The sequence below is a fragment of the Crocodylus siamensis genome, chromosome 1, assembly GCF_052110815.1.
Source record: "Crocodylus siamensis isolate JL-2025a chromosome 1, ASM5211081v1, whole genome shotgun sequence".
NCBI lineage: Eukaryota > Metazoa > Chordata > Crocodylia > Crocodylidae > Crocodylus > Crocodylus siamensis.
This window is the reverse complement of record NC_143395.1, coordinates 95066433-95079995: the sequence shown is the minus strand read 5'-3', so window position 1 is coordinate 95079995 and position 13563 is coordinate 95066433. Positions and strand designations below refer to the sequence as shown.

General features: G+C 43.6%; 1 protein-coding gene across 1 annotated transcript in view; it reads right to left on the bottom strand.

The window, feature by feature from the left end:
* Positions 1–12622, bottom strand: part of NT5DC1 (5'-nucleotidase domain containing 1) — a 262954-nt gene extending 250332 nt beyond the window's left edge. Inside the window, exons 1-5 of the mRNA XM_090038356.1 lie at positions 12452–12622; positions 8689–8780; positions 5678–5749; positions 4004–4110; positions 2753–2832 (exon numbers count right to left, since the gene is read on the bottom strand). Of these exons, the coding sequence (XP_089894482.1) occupies positions 2753–2832; positions 4004–4110; positions 5678–5749; positions 8689–8780; positions 12452–12544 (444 nt within the window). The 5' untranslated portion in view covers positions 12545–12622. The remainder of the gene's footprint in view (positions 1–2752; positions 2833–4003; positions 4111–5677; positions 5750–8688; positions 8781–12451) is intronic.
* Positions 12623–13563: the final 941 nt, after the last annotated feature.

The following is a 13563-nucleotide window of genomic DNA, read 5'->3' as shown; positions in this document are numbered from 1 at the left end:
TCTCTCACACTAAAGCATATTCAGGACCCATGTACAGATAACTGTAATGTCATCTACCATTTTCTTTAAAACTTCTGGAAGCATTTAGGAAACATTGTCCTATAACCTCATCTGAGTAAAATTCTCTGTTTTTATGTCAGGGCCTTGTTACATCTTACATTGTAAGCCACACAAATGTTGATTGGCTTATTGGAGTTTGGAGCAGTTACACCTTAAGGATAAAAATCTCTGACTGTTTCCCACTTGCACAACTCTACGATGAGGTCTGATGTGTGGGCATGGTGAGCCAGGACAGGCTTCTATCCCTGCTCTACAGGCAGGGGTGTGAGAGATAAGGTTGTGGGGAGAGGAGGGAACACGTAAATGTCAATGTCACCTGTCTTCCCTGGAACAAGAGTGGGCATAGGCTGCATGCTGGTGGCTTGCAGTGACAAAGCAGCATCTTCCCCTTCTCCTCCTCCCCCATGCTGCCAGGGATGCTAAATGCTCCCACCAACCACAGCATGGTACTGGTTCTGCTGCCCAGCCTGGCAAGGCACCGATGGCTCTGTTGCTGCCCTGCCTGGGAGCACTGCACCATGCTGCCCCGCATTTCCTCCCAGCAACGTCATCTGCCTCTCCCAGAGTCCATTGCAAACGTTGGCAGCATGCTTGTGGCTCACCATGATGAATAACCACCTTCCCCCTGCCTGTCCTCCTCCTCCCTCCCACACCCCTTCCCCTCAACCCCACCATCGCCAACACCAGAGCTGCTAAATGCTCCCAACAGCCATGGCACGGTACAGCAGGAGGAAACCAGCAGGGCAGTGCAGCTCAAAGACCCCGGGTCAAGCTTTGATGGAGCTGTCCGTATCTTACTGGGCCATACAGCAGAGCCAGTGCCAGAGCCCCCTTGTGCTTTCACGTGGCTTTCTTCTTTCTCTTGTGCTCGCCCACACTCTGCCCACCCTGCAGCAGCTCCCTGGCACACCAGCTCCAGTTTTTCATTGCAAATAAATCTTTTCCTTTCACTAATGAGTTCAGTGTTTCACGCCCCCCGCCATACTCTCCACCAGCACAGACCTGCCTCAAGCTGTCTCCATCACAGTATGAACATGAGCCAGCAGTGTGATGCTGTAACCAGTAGGGCAAATAATACTCTGGCATGCATCAACTGATGCATCTCCAGCAAAACCAAGGAGGTGATTCTTCTGCTCTAATCAGCACTGGTGAGACCACAGCTGAAGTACTGCATCCAGTTCTTGGCACCACGATTTTTCAAGCTTGTCCACATCCTTGTTAGATTCCAAAGAGGAGCCACCCATATGATAAGAGTCTTAAAAGGCAAGCCATATGAGGAAAGGCTGAGGGATCTGGGACTCTTCAGCCTGAGGAAAAGAAGGCTGAGAGGAGACCTGGTAGCAGCTTACTGCTACACAAGGGGAGTACATCAAGGGCTCAGTGAGCAACTCTTCACCACGGTACTCAAGGGGGACACCAGGAGTAATAGCCACAAACTCCTGGAAGATTGATTCAGGCTCAACATTAGGAAAAACTTCACAGTCAGGGTGTCCATACTGTGGAATAAGCTTCCTCCAGAGGTGGTGCAATCACCTACCCTGGAAATCTTCAAGAGGAGACTAGACAGTCACCTTGCTGGGGTCACCTGACCCCCAGTTACCTTTCCTGCTTAGTGCAGGGGGCTGGACTCGATCTTGCAAGGTCCCTTCCAGCCTTACAATCTATGAATCTATCAATCTTCAGCTGTGCACAGAAATACCACGTGGGAAAAGGGCCAGTGAAGGAGATACTGAAAGACTTCAACTTGAGCAGCACAACTGTGGGGAGTGGTTACACTTTAATGGAACAGGAGCTGGGTAGTGCAGATCAGAGATAATACTATCCTGGAGTGGCAAAACTTAGAGCCACATAATGGATACTTAAGCCACTTAAAGATGTTAACCTAGGGCCAGTTCAGGGTTGAAGAGCTCCAGAAGCTCCCTAAAATTACCATGTAAGAAGGCCCTAACTGCAATAACAAGTTTTGCCAGTAGAACTTAATCTGTTCTTTTGATTAGTATTTGCAAACTGAAAAGATATTTCATCTTTACAGATCTAATTCCATGTACATCATAAAGTTTACTATCTGAAGATTTAAACCTTCTGAACTCATTTAGCAATCCATCATTGTTAACAATCCCTTAAACTGGAAGAGTTAGGGTATTACAAGCAAAGGAATTACAGTGTCAAAAAAGGAATGCAAATCTGTTGTGCCATCTGTGGCTCCAAGGTAACTATTCATTTGCATCCTCTGACCCCGCAGTAAGCAAAAGATAAATCAAGGTGCAGACAGCAGTCCCTCTACCGAGACACAGTAAATCCACATCTCTTATTACCTTGCTGTAATTTATCTGTTTTTCCATGCCTTTACAAATATTTCAATTTCCAACTAGTTTTAAACATGCCATTTCATTACAAAAGAAGATAACATTTAAGGGAGATGAATGCTTTGCTACTTTTGTACTAGTTATTAGTTCCCTCTGCTGGTGAATGAGTACATTTTGGCCACACCATTTAACTTTTTTATTTCAAATATACCATGTAAAATTGGAATGAAGAATTCCAACTCAGATTAAATTTCACTTCTTTGAATATCCACGTGAAAGTCATGACTATCCATCACAATTCTTACCCCACACTTGAACATATTTAGGAATGGGAGGGATGAAAAAATTACAATATATTTGTCTCCTTCAAATGACATAATTCTTACCTGGTCTAAGATATCAACAATCCTTGCACAAAGAAGGGCTCCTGGTAGGTCAAAATAGTTATCATAGAAGTAATATTTAGCTACAAAAAAAGAAAAAGAAAAAAAGTTTGTTTTAATGTTGTAGGGGTTTTTTCCCCCTCCAAATAAAATACACATTTACATTTACTATAAATTTCTCTACTGGAATTTTAACTAGGAATAGACATTGAATATTTAAAATTGGGTAACACTATGTTACTTTTCTTGTATAACTTAATTTACTTTTTACTCATTTTTTTTCCTCATTCAGTAGGGAAAGAAAATTGCGGTTCTGGGTCAAATCAGTGAGATTTTGAATATTTGATTAAATTAAAATTTTAAAGGCCACAGGGTGAAGTTCTCACTCTGACACTCAGCTTTGCATGGTGGGTAAAAGAGACCAGACTTGTGTCATACACTGTAAAATCAATGAAGTCGGGCAGAGAAAGATCCCTCCAATGCAAGAAATCAGAAACAGAATTATGATGCACACCTTCAAGGTGCTCCATACAAATCCTGACATAAAATCAAGACAGGAATAGGATTACCAGAAGTAGCACTTTGAAAATTAAAGCAGCTTCCTATAATTTACACCCTATTGAAATTGCCCAGGAGGGTTTTCTATCCCTGGAACAACTATAGGCAGAAACATGAAAACATTGCCTCTGTGTAGTCTAAGAGTTCTATGCTGGGCCTCCTGGAAAACCAAGACAGAATCTCACCCTAGGACTCCAGTCCTGCAGAGAACCACACAGATGCCATGCTAAACAATCCTAGATACTCCCTTGGAACATCTCACACAATAGAGTTATGCATGTGGCTTATGGCTTTGATCCTTCAAGTTCTTACATTTTGCTGACTAGTTTCATATGCTGTATAAAATTAACATTCACAAAGGAGGCCAACTTAATTTTTCAGTGATTAAGAAATGCATTTGAGCATTAGCCTTTACAAACAGATTAGACTAAGATTATCAATATGTTTTACATGGAGCAAACAGCTTCCGTCCATTATTGACCGCTTCCATCCATTGCTGACTTGGGTTTTTATTTGAACCCAAGAAACTGAGATGAAAAGCTACACATTCCATTACCAATGCACAAGCCAGCAACTTGTTTTATCTTTTTCTAACATCAAAAACTGTTTAAAATAGACTGTGTTACCCTAATGAGTCCTGCAGTGGTTAGAAAAGTTTCCAAGATCATAAAATCCAAGTAAAAGAGATTCAAATACCTGTACGGGAGATCATTCCACTGACTGTTTTAAAGTGCTTCCATTCCTTCCTTCCATAAGTCTCCAAGATCTCTTCAGGAGTCATGCTCTTCGTACCATGGCTTGCCCTAGTTAATATATTTTGTCACAGTTAAAAATGCTAATCTCATTCTAATTTCCTACTATGCATAGAATTATGCAATAATCAACTACAGGGTTGGGCCATGGGTTGGTTTCCTCTCCTACTTCCACTCAAATTTGCTGGGGGAAAGGGAGGAGTGTACTTGACCATGTCACACTTGACCTTCTCATGACCCAGAGATTCCCTTATAAATCTGACTATGCTGTCTTGGAAATAAGACTATAAATTCTACTTTTTCATCTAAGGAATTTCGCTTTAAAGATTCCACTGTACTATCCACTTTACAGCTGTCATCTGCTCCATAGTAACCTCCAGTTTCTACCCTCTTATTCTATGGTAAGTAAAATCTAAGCATACTAACTTACTGCTCTTTCTCTGAGCTGTTCTTTTTTAACTGTGGTGCAACTGTGGTGCAACAATGCATATATGCTTTCTTTGTAACATAGAACAGGTAGTGAAACAATATAAATGAAAAAAATTGGAAAAAAATGCAAATATTTTACTTTTAGGCAAAATAAAGAAAAATGACTTCCAGTGGGTCTAAGGAGACTACAGGCAGTCCTTGGACTTACGATACAATTGGTTCCTGAAAACCGCGTCTTAAGTCAAACCGTTGTAACTTGGAACCAATTTTCTCATAAAAAAACAATGTTATAAATGGGGGACTGGTCCCTGAAACAAGGCCCAATACCCTATTTTCACTAAAAATACCCCAGAATTTTGTACTTGATCAATTAAAAATGAGTAATATAGCTACTTTAATGTATTTATATTCTAAATAGCAATCATATTGATTTGGGAGGACTTCTTTGAGGTGACTGCTAGAGTTTTTGAAAGGCTCTTGGCTGGATTTTTTGAAGGATTTTTGGCTGGAGTCTTCTCAGGAGTCTCGGCTGCAGGTTCTTCTGGAGTCTTGTCTGCTTTCTTAAAGAAAGTGTCCAAGGAAGTTTGGACAGATGTCCTCCAGGGAGACAAGCAACGCAGCAAACTTGTCACTGGCGTAGCATTGCATCAAACCAAGCATTGTAAAGTCAAAACTGATGTCATAAAGTTGAAGCAGGGTGTTAATTTATAAATGTTGTAAGTGCAAAACATTATAACTCAAAACATCTTAAGTCAAGAACTGCCTGTACTCAGGGAACAGAAAGTTAAACTTGTGCTTTAATTTTTGCAGGACTATTATTTGTATGCTTTATAGTATCTTGCAATACTGGAGAATAAGAACAAAATTAACTTAAAAAATTGTAACCATTCAACCTCTGAGCACTGAAAAATAAATACTTTTACAGCACTAAGTAGCAAATCATAGATATCATGATGGAGTGCTGTGTTCCACAATAGCAACTAAAATAGACAGGCCACCAAATGGTTATAGTTACCTATGTAATATTAAAAACAGATTCAGCACAAATTGTACGTGCAGCACTTGACATTTAAACTTAAGAATGAATTCAATTTAGGATAGTAATTGCACCATAATTATACTGAGATACTGGGTTTTTTTAAAGAAAATAACTTTACAGACATCTAACAGGAAAATTCAGCATTATTACCTCAAAACTGTTCCATCTTTTGCAAGTTTAAGGAAGTTCCCTTCTTCTAGATCCAAAGCCAAGCCTTTACAGCTAAAAATTAATTAGATTTAAAAAGGAGAAAAAAAGGAAGAAAAGACATTACACCTCAAATATAGTCTGACACATAATCAAGCATATCTCAACAATATGCATCTGGAATTAGTACACAATTTAGCTACAAATAAAAATAATATTGTAATCATTCATGTACTTCCATATTCCATGTGTATGTAGCCATTGTAAAGGTTTGGAGGATCAGGGCCAAAATTTCACAATCAAGCAGGTGTATTTAGACACTTTTTAACATTAAGGAAAACAAATCTAACTATTCGTGATGAAAAGTGATATAAATCAGAGGTGCTCAATCCCTGGCCTGTGGGGACACCATGTAATCTTATCTGTGGGGCCTAATCTGGCCTATGGCCCCCAACACCATGGAATCTGATCTATGGGGCTCCCCATAGGTCCTGTGGGGAGCCCATGGGCCTTGGCCTTATGTGCTATACTGCTTGCACAGCCCCTGGAACCTGATCCCAACTAGGCATGGGACCCCTGAACAGCCTCCACCTGGCTGGGATTGCAAACATAGCCCCATACTGCCCCAGGGCCTGATCCTGGCACTCAGGGGCAGCACACAGCCCAATCCAACCTGCAGTCCATCCCCACATCCTTCATCTGGCCGGTAGAGCCAAACATGTGGACAACTTGGTCTTGCTACCGGCTAAACTCAATCAATTGAGTTAAACTCAAGAAGTCCTAACAACTAAGGGTGCCTGCATACATGTAGAATGCCTGTCCAAATGTGCTGTAATTACAGCATATCAGAGGAGACTCAATTAATCGAGTCTGCCAGACCATGATAATTAGCACGCTGTAGCAGCCTCAGCCTCTCACATATTCAATGTCCCTGCAATTGAAAATGGCAGCAGGGGCAGTTTAACTAAAGCTCATTCAGCAAGCTTTAATTAAAGCACCCTCTCCACCATTTTCAAGGGCAGGACTGCTGAATACACAAGATGCTGACAGCACTTTAATTGGAGTGGCTCCTGAGAGCCACGCTAATTTAAGTGCCCCCCCCAATCCCCAGAACACATGAAAAGACTACCTAAAGTACCAAAAGGATACCTTTGAAAGTTTAATTGTAGCTCAACAGAGAAGAAGACAACAGGTACATCTCATTTATCTGGAAATGTTTCAGAAATATTTCAACTGTTTCACATAATGATGAAACTGTTTCAGAGACACCTGAAGTTTCACATAGGGGAAAAAAGCTGAGTAAACAATTTGCAGAATTGAGGGAGTTAAGGATTGGAAATGTAATGCCAAATTTACTATATAATTAGATTCTGAAAAAAATCTGCAGTTTCTGGACTTTAACAACTAGAATGGTGGCTTTATTTTTTTTTAATGAGATCAGTGCGATTTCCATCCTTCATTACCAGATAGGTAGGAGTAAGGTAGGAGTAGAGTGGGATGAGACCAACTAGGAGTTCTGAACCATCACAAAGTAATGTACAGCTACATGCAGGCCATATGATTACCTCTACTACAGTATCAGTGGATCCCAGCACCTGCATATTTTGAGCATACCCTGCCAATACATGTCTGCAGCTATGCTCCAAACCACAGAGGAAATAAACAAGTGAGGCTATTCTCGGCTCATCCTTCAGCCCTGCTCTTGGTCTCCAGTATGCTGAGAGTGCCTTCTAAAGACAAGCCTGGAGCTGCCTCTCACTTACATACTCAGGGATTTGGAGCACTCCTGCAGGATAAATGGTTGTAGACTGGCCAAGCTATGCTTAAACAGATGTGTGCTGGGAAACTGTAATGGTGAGGACAAGCCTTTCTGGTTGATCCACAAAATGGACTCCTATGTCCATGCAAAGGCCTGTAGACTTCTGTGAAGCTACACGTAACTACAGGAATCAACCGGCATGCATCAGCTTACAGGACCGAGGCCTATATATGTGCTACTACAAAGTATTTGTAGGTCTCAGGTAACTCATTAGAAATAACAGCCTGGTATAAATACACTGCTTGGAGAGCACAGGTTGAAATTACAGTTGATTGGAAATGTTCTGACAAAATGGTTTTTCATCAGAAAAAAATAAATGTTGATCTATAAAAACAAAACCTTTCCATGGAACACCTATCCATTTCGGCAAGGATGAAATACGTAGTGAAAATGAGAGAGAGAGAAAAAAGAGAGGGAAAGAGGAGAAAGAAGAGAGAGGGAAAGAGGAGAGAACACAGGGAGAAGACAGAGAGAGAGAGAGAGAGAGAAAGAAAGAAAGAAGGAGAGAAAGGACACAAGGGAAAAGGGAAATAGAGACAAGGGAAAAGGGAGAGAGAGAGGAGAGAGAAATGCTATCACCATAACTCCACTGCCGAGAACAGTCAATAGATTAGGGCTGAAAAGTGGGAGACCAAGGATCAAATCCCCATTCTGCTTCATTAAGAATAGGCTTTTGAATTCCAACTTCCAGAATTCAGTGAGGGAACCCAGCCCATCGGACCACTGGCTATTCTGGGGTGCACCTTTCCAAGTTCTCCTGTTGCAGCTATTCTATTTTATATAAATAATTAATATTAATCAGTCAATTTAGGAGAGAGAAAGAGACGTTGACTTTCATCAACCTTTATTATTAAAAATAAAAGTTAAAGTTTTAAAAATCGAGCTAAAAGCAATTAAAACACAGAATCCTACCTGGGACTAGTCATGACAACAAACCACCAAAAAAGAACAATTCAAATAAAGTGCCAATGATCAAAACCCTTAGAGACTGACCCTATGGCCCAGTGATCTGAGCACTTTTTTGGGACATGGCAGATAAAGATTCAAGTCTGCATTTCAAGTTAAACATATAAATGACTGTGTATAGTTTCTGTGTTGGATCTCACAACCATAGCAATATCAAGAAATTATTTTGCAAGATCCATACAAATTGGAATTAGAAATTAAATTTTGATTCTGTTTTTAAAATACTTACCAAAAATCCCAGTTTTCTGGAGTTACAGTCAGCAAGTCTTTATCATAACCCTTTTCCGTTACCAGGTACTGAGCAAAACTGTCATATATTAGCTAGAAATTAGGAAAAAAAAGTATTATAGACAAGAAATGGCAGCAAATCCAGATTACCTATTAAATATAATGGACAATGCCTGTAAAAGAAGTACAATTTACCCATACATATATAAACTCAATTTTAATCAATTTCCAATTCCCATGCTTAACACACACAATGAAATTACTGTTTAATATATATGCTGGGGGAGGGTGAAGTATCAAGAAGTAAACAAAAATTACCAAGATCTATACGTTACAGTAGACTGAATTCTAACATTTTGCTACATTATTTCTATTCAGATAAAGGATCCAAAGCCAAATGCTGCCCCATGTAATCTTAGTAGACAAGGCCTACTAAGTACACCATGTTAACTGATACAGTAGTAGTATATCATATTTAAACATACATAGATTTTTTTGTCAACTATACATTCCACAGAGCCAGAAAGATTTACTTTGGGCAGAACTTACTGAAGGTGGAAGAAGGGCTTTTTGAAAAGTTTGTGTCAAAATGGAATTTCTACAAATGGTGGATTGTTTAACTAAACAAGTATTTCACAAAAAAGTATGCTCGCTTCATAGCAAATAGCAATGTTCTGTTGGAAAGATAAAAGAATGACATCAACTATATTGATACAATATGGCTCGTCAGTGCCTCTTGGGAGTTGCAATTTGGGTGCCTTATACTCCTGCCCTCTGTTATGGATCACACCTCATTCTTTCATAATGCACCAGAAGCAGAAGCAGCTTCGTAGTGAAAAGCTTCCGACTTCCCTGACTACTTCAGTTGCTGGAAAAGAAGAAGGTGCTAGAGTACAATGGGGGTGCTGTTATTGGATCCTCGTTAGTATCAGTCCAGTAAACCGTGATCATATATACAGGACAAAAGTAGCATTCAACTTCCATTAAATTTGTTTACTAACAAATAATAGTCCTTACTCCTCAGTATCATTTTGGCTACTGAAGACAAAATAACTATACAACTGGCAGACAAGGCAAGCCCAGTATTTAAAAAGTAGGCCCAAATACACAAGAAACCACCACGCTAGAAGAATAAAGTGGATGAGGCTTTCTTCAAACTGCTAGCAGAAGTGTCCCAATCAAAAGCCCTGGTTCTCTTCACCCTGACATCTTCTGGGAGGGAAATACAGCAATTCACAGGAACCTAGAAAGTTTTTATAGAGCGTTGGGGACAACTTCCTGGTTTGAGTGTTGGAGAGGCTAACTAGGGGTCATGCTCTTCTTGACCTGCTGCTCACAAACAGGGAAGAATTGGTGGTCAATGTGGAAATGGATGGCAACTAAGCAGCACTGACCACGAGATGATTTTCTTCAGGATCCCAAGGAAAGGACGGAAGGAGAGCAGCAAAATAAGGATCCTGGACTTCGGAAAAACAGACTTGGATTCACTCAGGGAATTGACAGGCAGGACCCACTGGGATACCTGTCTGAAAAGGGAAATAGTCCAGAAGAGCTGGCTGTATGTTAAAGAAACCTTATTAATGCCACAGGAACAAACCATCCTGATGCACAGGAAGACTATCAAATATGGCAGAAGACCAGCATGACTTAGCAGGGAACTCTTCAGTGAGCTACAATACAAAAAGAAATCTTACAAGGGGAAACTTAGACACACAACTATGGAGAAGTAGAATATTCCTTCAGTGTGTAGGGATGAAATCAGGGTCTGTGTCCACAAGTGTGGACATTTGGTTTCCTAGGGACAAGTATCGACGGCACTTGTCCCTAGGGAACGTCTGTACCACATGTGGTACAGTGAGGCTTTGGTGCGTGCCAAATTAGCCCAGGTGCGGTAGGAGAGGCTGGGGCCAGCACTGGGCTGGCCCCAGCAGCCTTACCTGGGGCTCTCGGGGCCTCCTGAGGCTGCAACAACAGCAATTTTTCTGCATGGAGCCTGGCCACCAGCCACAGCGTGGCTCCCGGCCACCCAGCTCCATGTTTGAGTGGCGCACGGTGCCTGTGTATGTGCTACTTGCTTTTTTTTTTCCTATTTCCCCCCCCCCCCATCAATGCACTGCTCCAGTTTTTCTTCTGCAGGTTTGTTTGACCCCTGGATAGCCAGCTGATTCTCCTTCTCTATTCAGCACTAGTGAGGCCACATCTGGAATACTGTGTCTAGTTATGGGCCCCCCACTACAGAAAGGATGGGGACAAATTGGAAAGAGTCCAGCAGAGGGCAACTAAAATGGTGAGGGAGCTGGGGCACATGACTTATGAAGAGGGGCTGAGAGAATGGGACCTCATCTGGAGAAGAGAAGACTGAGAGGGAATTTAATAGCAGCCTTCAACTACCTGAAGGGTGGTTACAGCAAGGATGCATCTAGACTGTTCTCAGTGATAGCCAGTGACAGAACAAGGAGAAATAGTCTCAAGCTGCAGCAAGGGAAGTTTAGGTTAGATATTAGGGAAAACTCTCTCATTAGGAGGATAGTAAAACACTGGAACAGGTTACCCACAGAGGTGGTGGCATCTCCATCCTTGGAGGTTTTTAAGACCGGGCTAGACAAAGCCTTAGCTGGGATGACAGAGTTGGGGATGGTCCTGCTTGGAGCAGGTGGTTGGGCTAGACTTCCTGAGGTCCCTTCTAACCGTAGTTTTCTATGCATGTGTTTGTGAATGCATGTGTGTGCGTATATACACAAACACACACACACACACATAAATGTATATGCACATGCATATGCATGTATTTACATATACATGCACACATTCATGTGTGTGCGTATACATGTGTGCATAGACATATATGTGCATGTGTGCATGCATATGGGTGTGCATGTATACATGTGTATATGCATATACTTGTGCACATACGCATATATGTGTACATATACAGAAACGTGTATATATTATATACGCACACACACAAAGCATACATATGTATATGCATACAAATGTGTGCATGTATATGTAAATATGTGCGTATATGCATATATGTGTGTATATATATAGACATACATGCATGTGCGTATATGTGGGTGTGCATGCATGTGGGTGTGCATATGCGTATGTATATGTGTATATATGCATATACTTGTGCACATATATGAACATATTTCTGTATAAACACACGTACATGTATATGCATATATATATTATGCACACACACGCGCACACACACACACACCCCCTGAGATTAACAGCACCCCCGAAAGAAGCATTGATGGTGCTTCAGGTAGTCGTCCCTCACCACCCCCACCGCTGGGGTCGCCTGGGGCAGTTGCTCTGCCCCACAGACCTCCAGGGCACGCATCATTCATGCGTATGTATAAAGTTAGTTCATAAAAGTTATCCATTAAAGAGTAGACGCACACACGCCGATAGCACACTCCGAGCCCGGAGTGGTCGCTGTGCTACGAGCCTGCAAGGCAGACAGCAGCAGCCCGCCTCCTCGGGGGCCCGAGCGCCTCTCGCTCATCTGAAGCGCCCGGGGCAGAGCTGGGAGACGAGAAGCAGGCGGATGTTTGCAGCGCTCCGCTTCCCCCGCCCCGGCACATGCTCAGTGGCTGGCAGCCGGGGGAGGAGGGGGGGAGAACGGCTCCTCCCGGGGACAGAAAGGGCGGGAGCGCAGGCACCCGGGGGCGGCCCAGCACGGGGCCCAATGCAGCCCGGCCCGGCACGGGCCCAGCCCCGCTACGCTGCACTGCGCTGCGGGCCGCACTCACCCGGGAGCTGTGCGGGAGGCGGTAGCGGCACAGCGTGTGGTCCAGGTCAAAGCCCAGCACCTCGCACTCGGCCAGCGAGAAGGACGGGCTCATCGCGGCTCCGGCTGCTGGCCGGGGCGGGAGGTGGAGCAGACGCCGCTGCTCTTCCGCGGCTGCTCGGGGACTGGCTGCGCTTCCCCCGCCCACTCACCTGCTCGGGCCCGGCACGTGCCCGCGCCCGCCCGCGTCCCGGGGCCGCCCCTCGGGGCCGCCGTCACGGAGAAGTGGGAGTGGAAGGGACACCTTGGGCCCCTACTCCAACCCCCAGCCAAACCCTCCCAGATCATCTAAAGCCGTGCTTTTTTCAGCCCGCGGGTCGTGACCCAAGTGGGTCACAAGCAGCACCGTACCTAGACTCCTGGCAGCCCCAGGCAAACTGCTTAGCAGGTCCCCTTCACCATAGATAATGATAATAATAAATCAGGGAAACACCATGGAGCCGAGTCCATGAAGGCAGTTTTCCATAAGAGTTCCCAAGGATAACGTCATCAGGCATGGTTTAGTCCAGGGGTGGTCAAGATGTGGCCCAGGGGCTGGATGCGGCCTACCAGGCCATTCTATCCAGCCTGTGGGGTCCCTAAAAATTTTAGAAAATTAATATTAATCTGCCCTGGGCTGACTGTCCTGCAGCTCTCAATGGATTGCCAAAATTCAGTAAGCGGCCCTCCGCCCAAAATAATTGCCCACCCCTGGTTTAGTACCCACAGAGGTGTTAGGGCTTAAAGCCTAATGTATAGAAATGGGAGGCTCCTCCCTAGCTTGCTCCTGGGCCAGAAGTTGCTGCCCCACGTTCTCTGTCTCTGGGCAGCGACTGCCCCAAGCACGGTGGCAGGCGCCAGGGGTGGGGTCAGGAGAGCGCAGGAAGGGATGCAGGGACACTGCCTGCGTGCTGCTGACTTTGTTCCCATCTCTGTGGTGGTGCCCAGGGGAACCTGCAAAACCAAAGGAGCCACTGTGCACCCCAGTCTCACTGATTTTGCAGGTTTCCTCATGAACCAGCCCCCCACCCCCGATTCTCTTCTCCCTCCTGATCAGTGGGGAGGTGAAGACCATGGTTTTAAATGTTTTTTTGT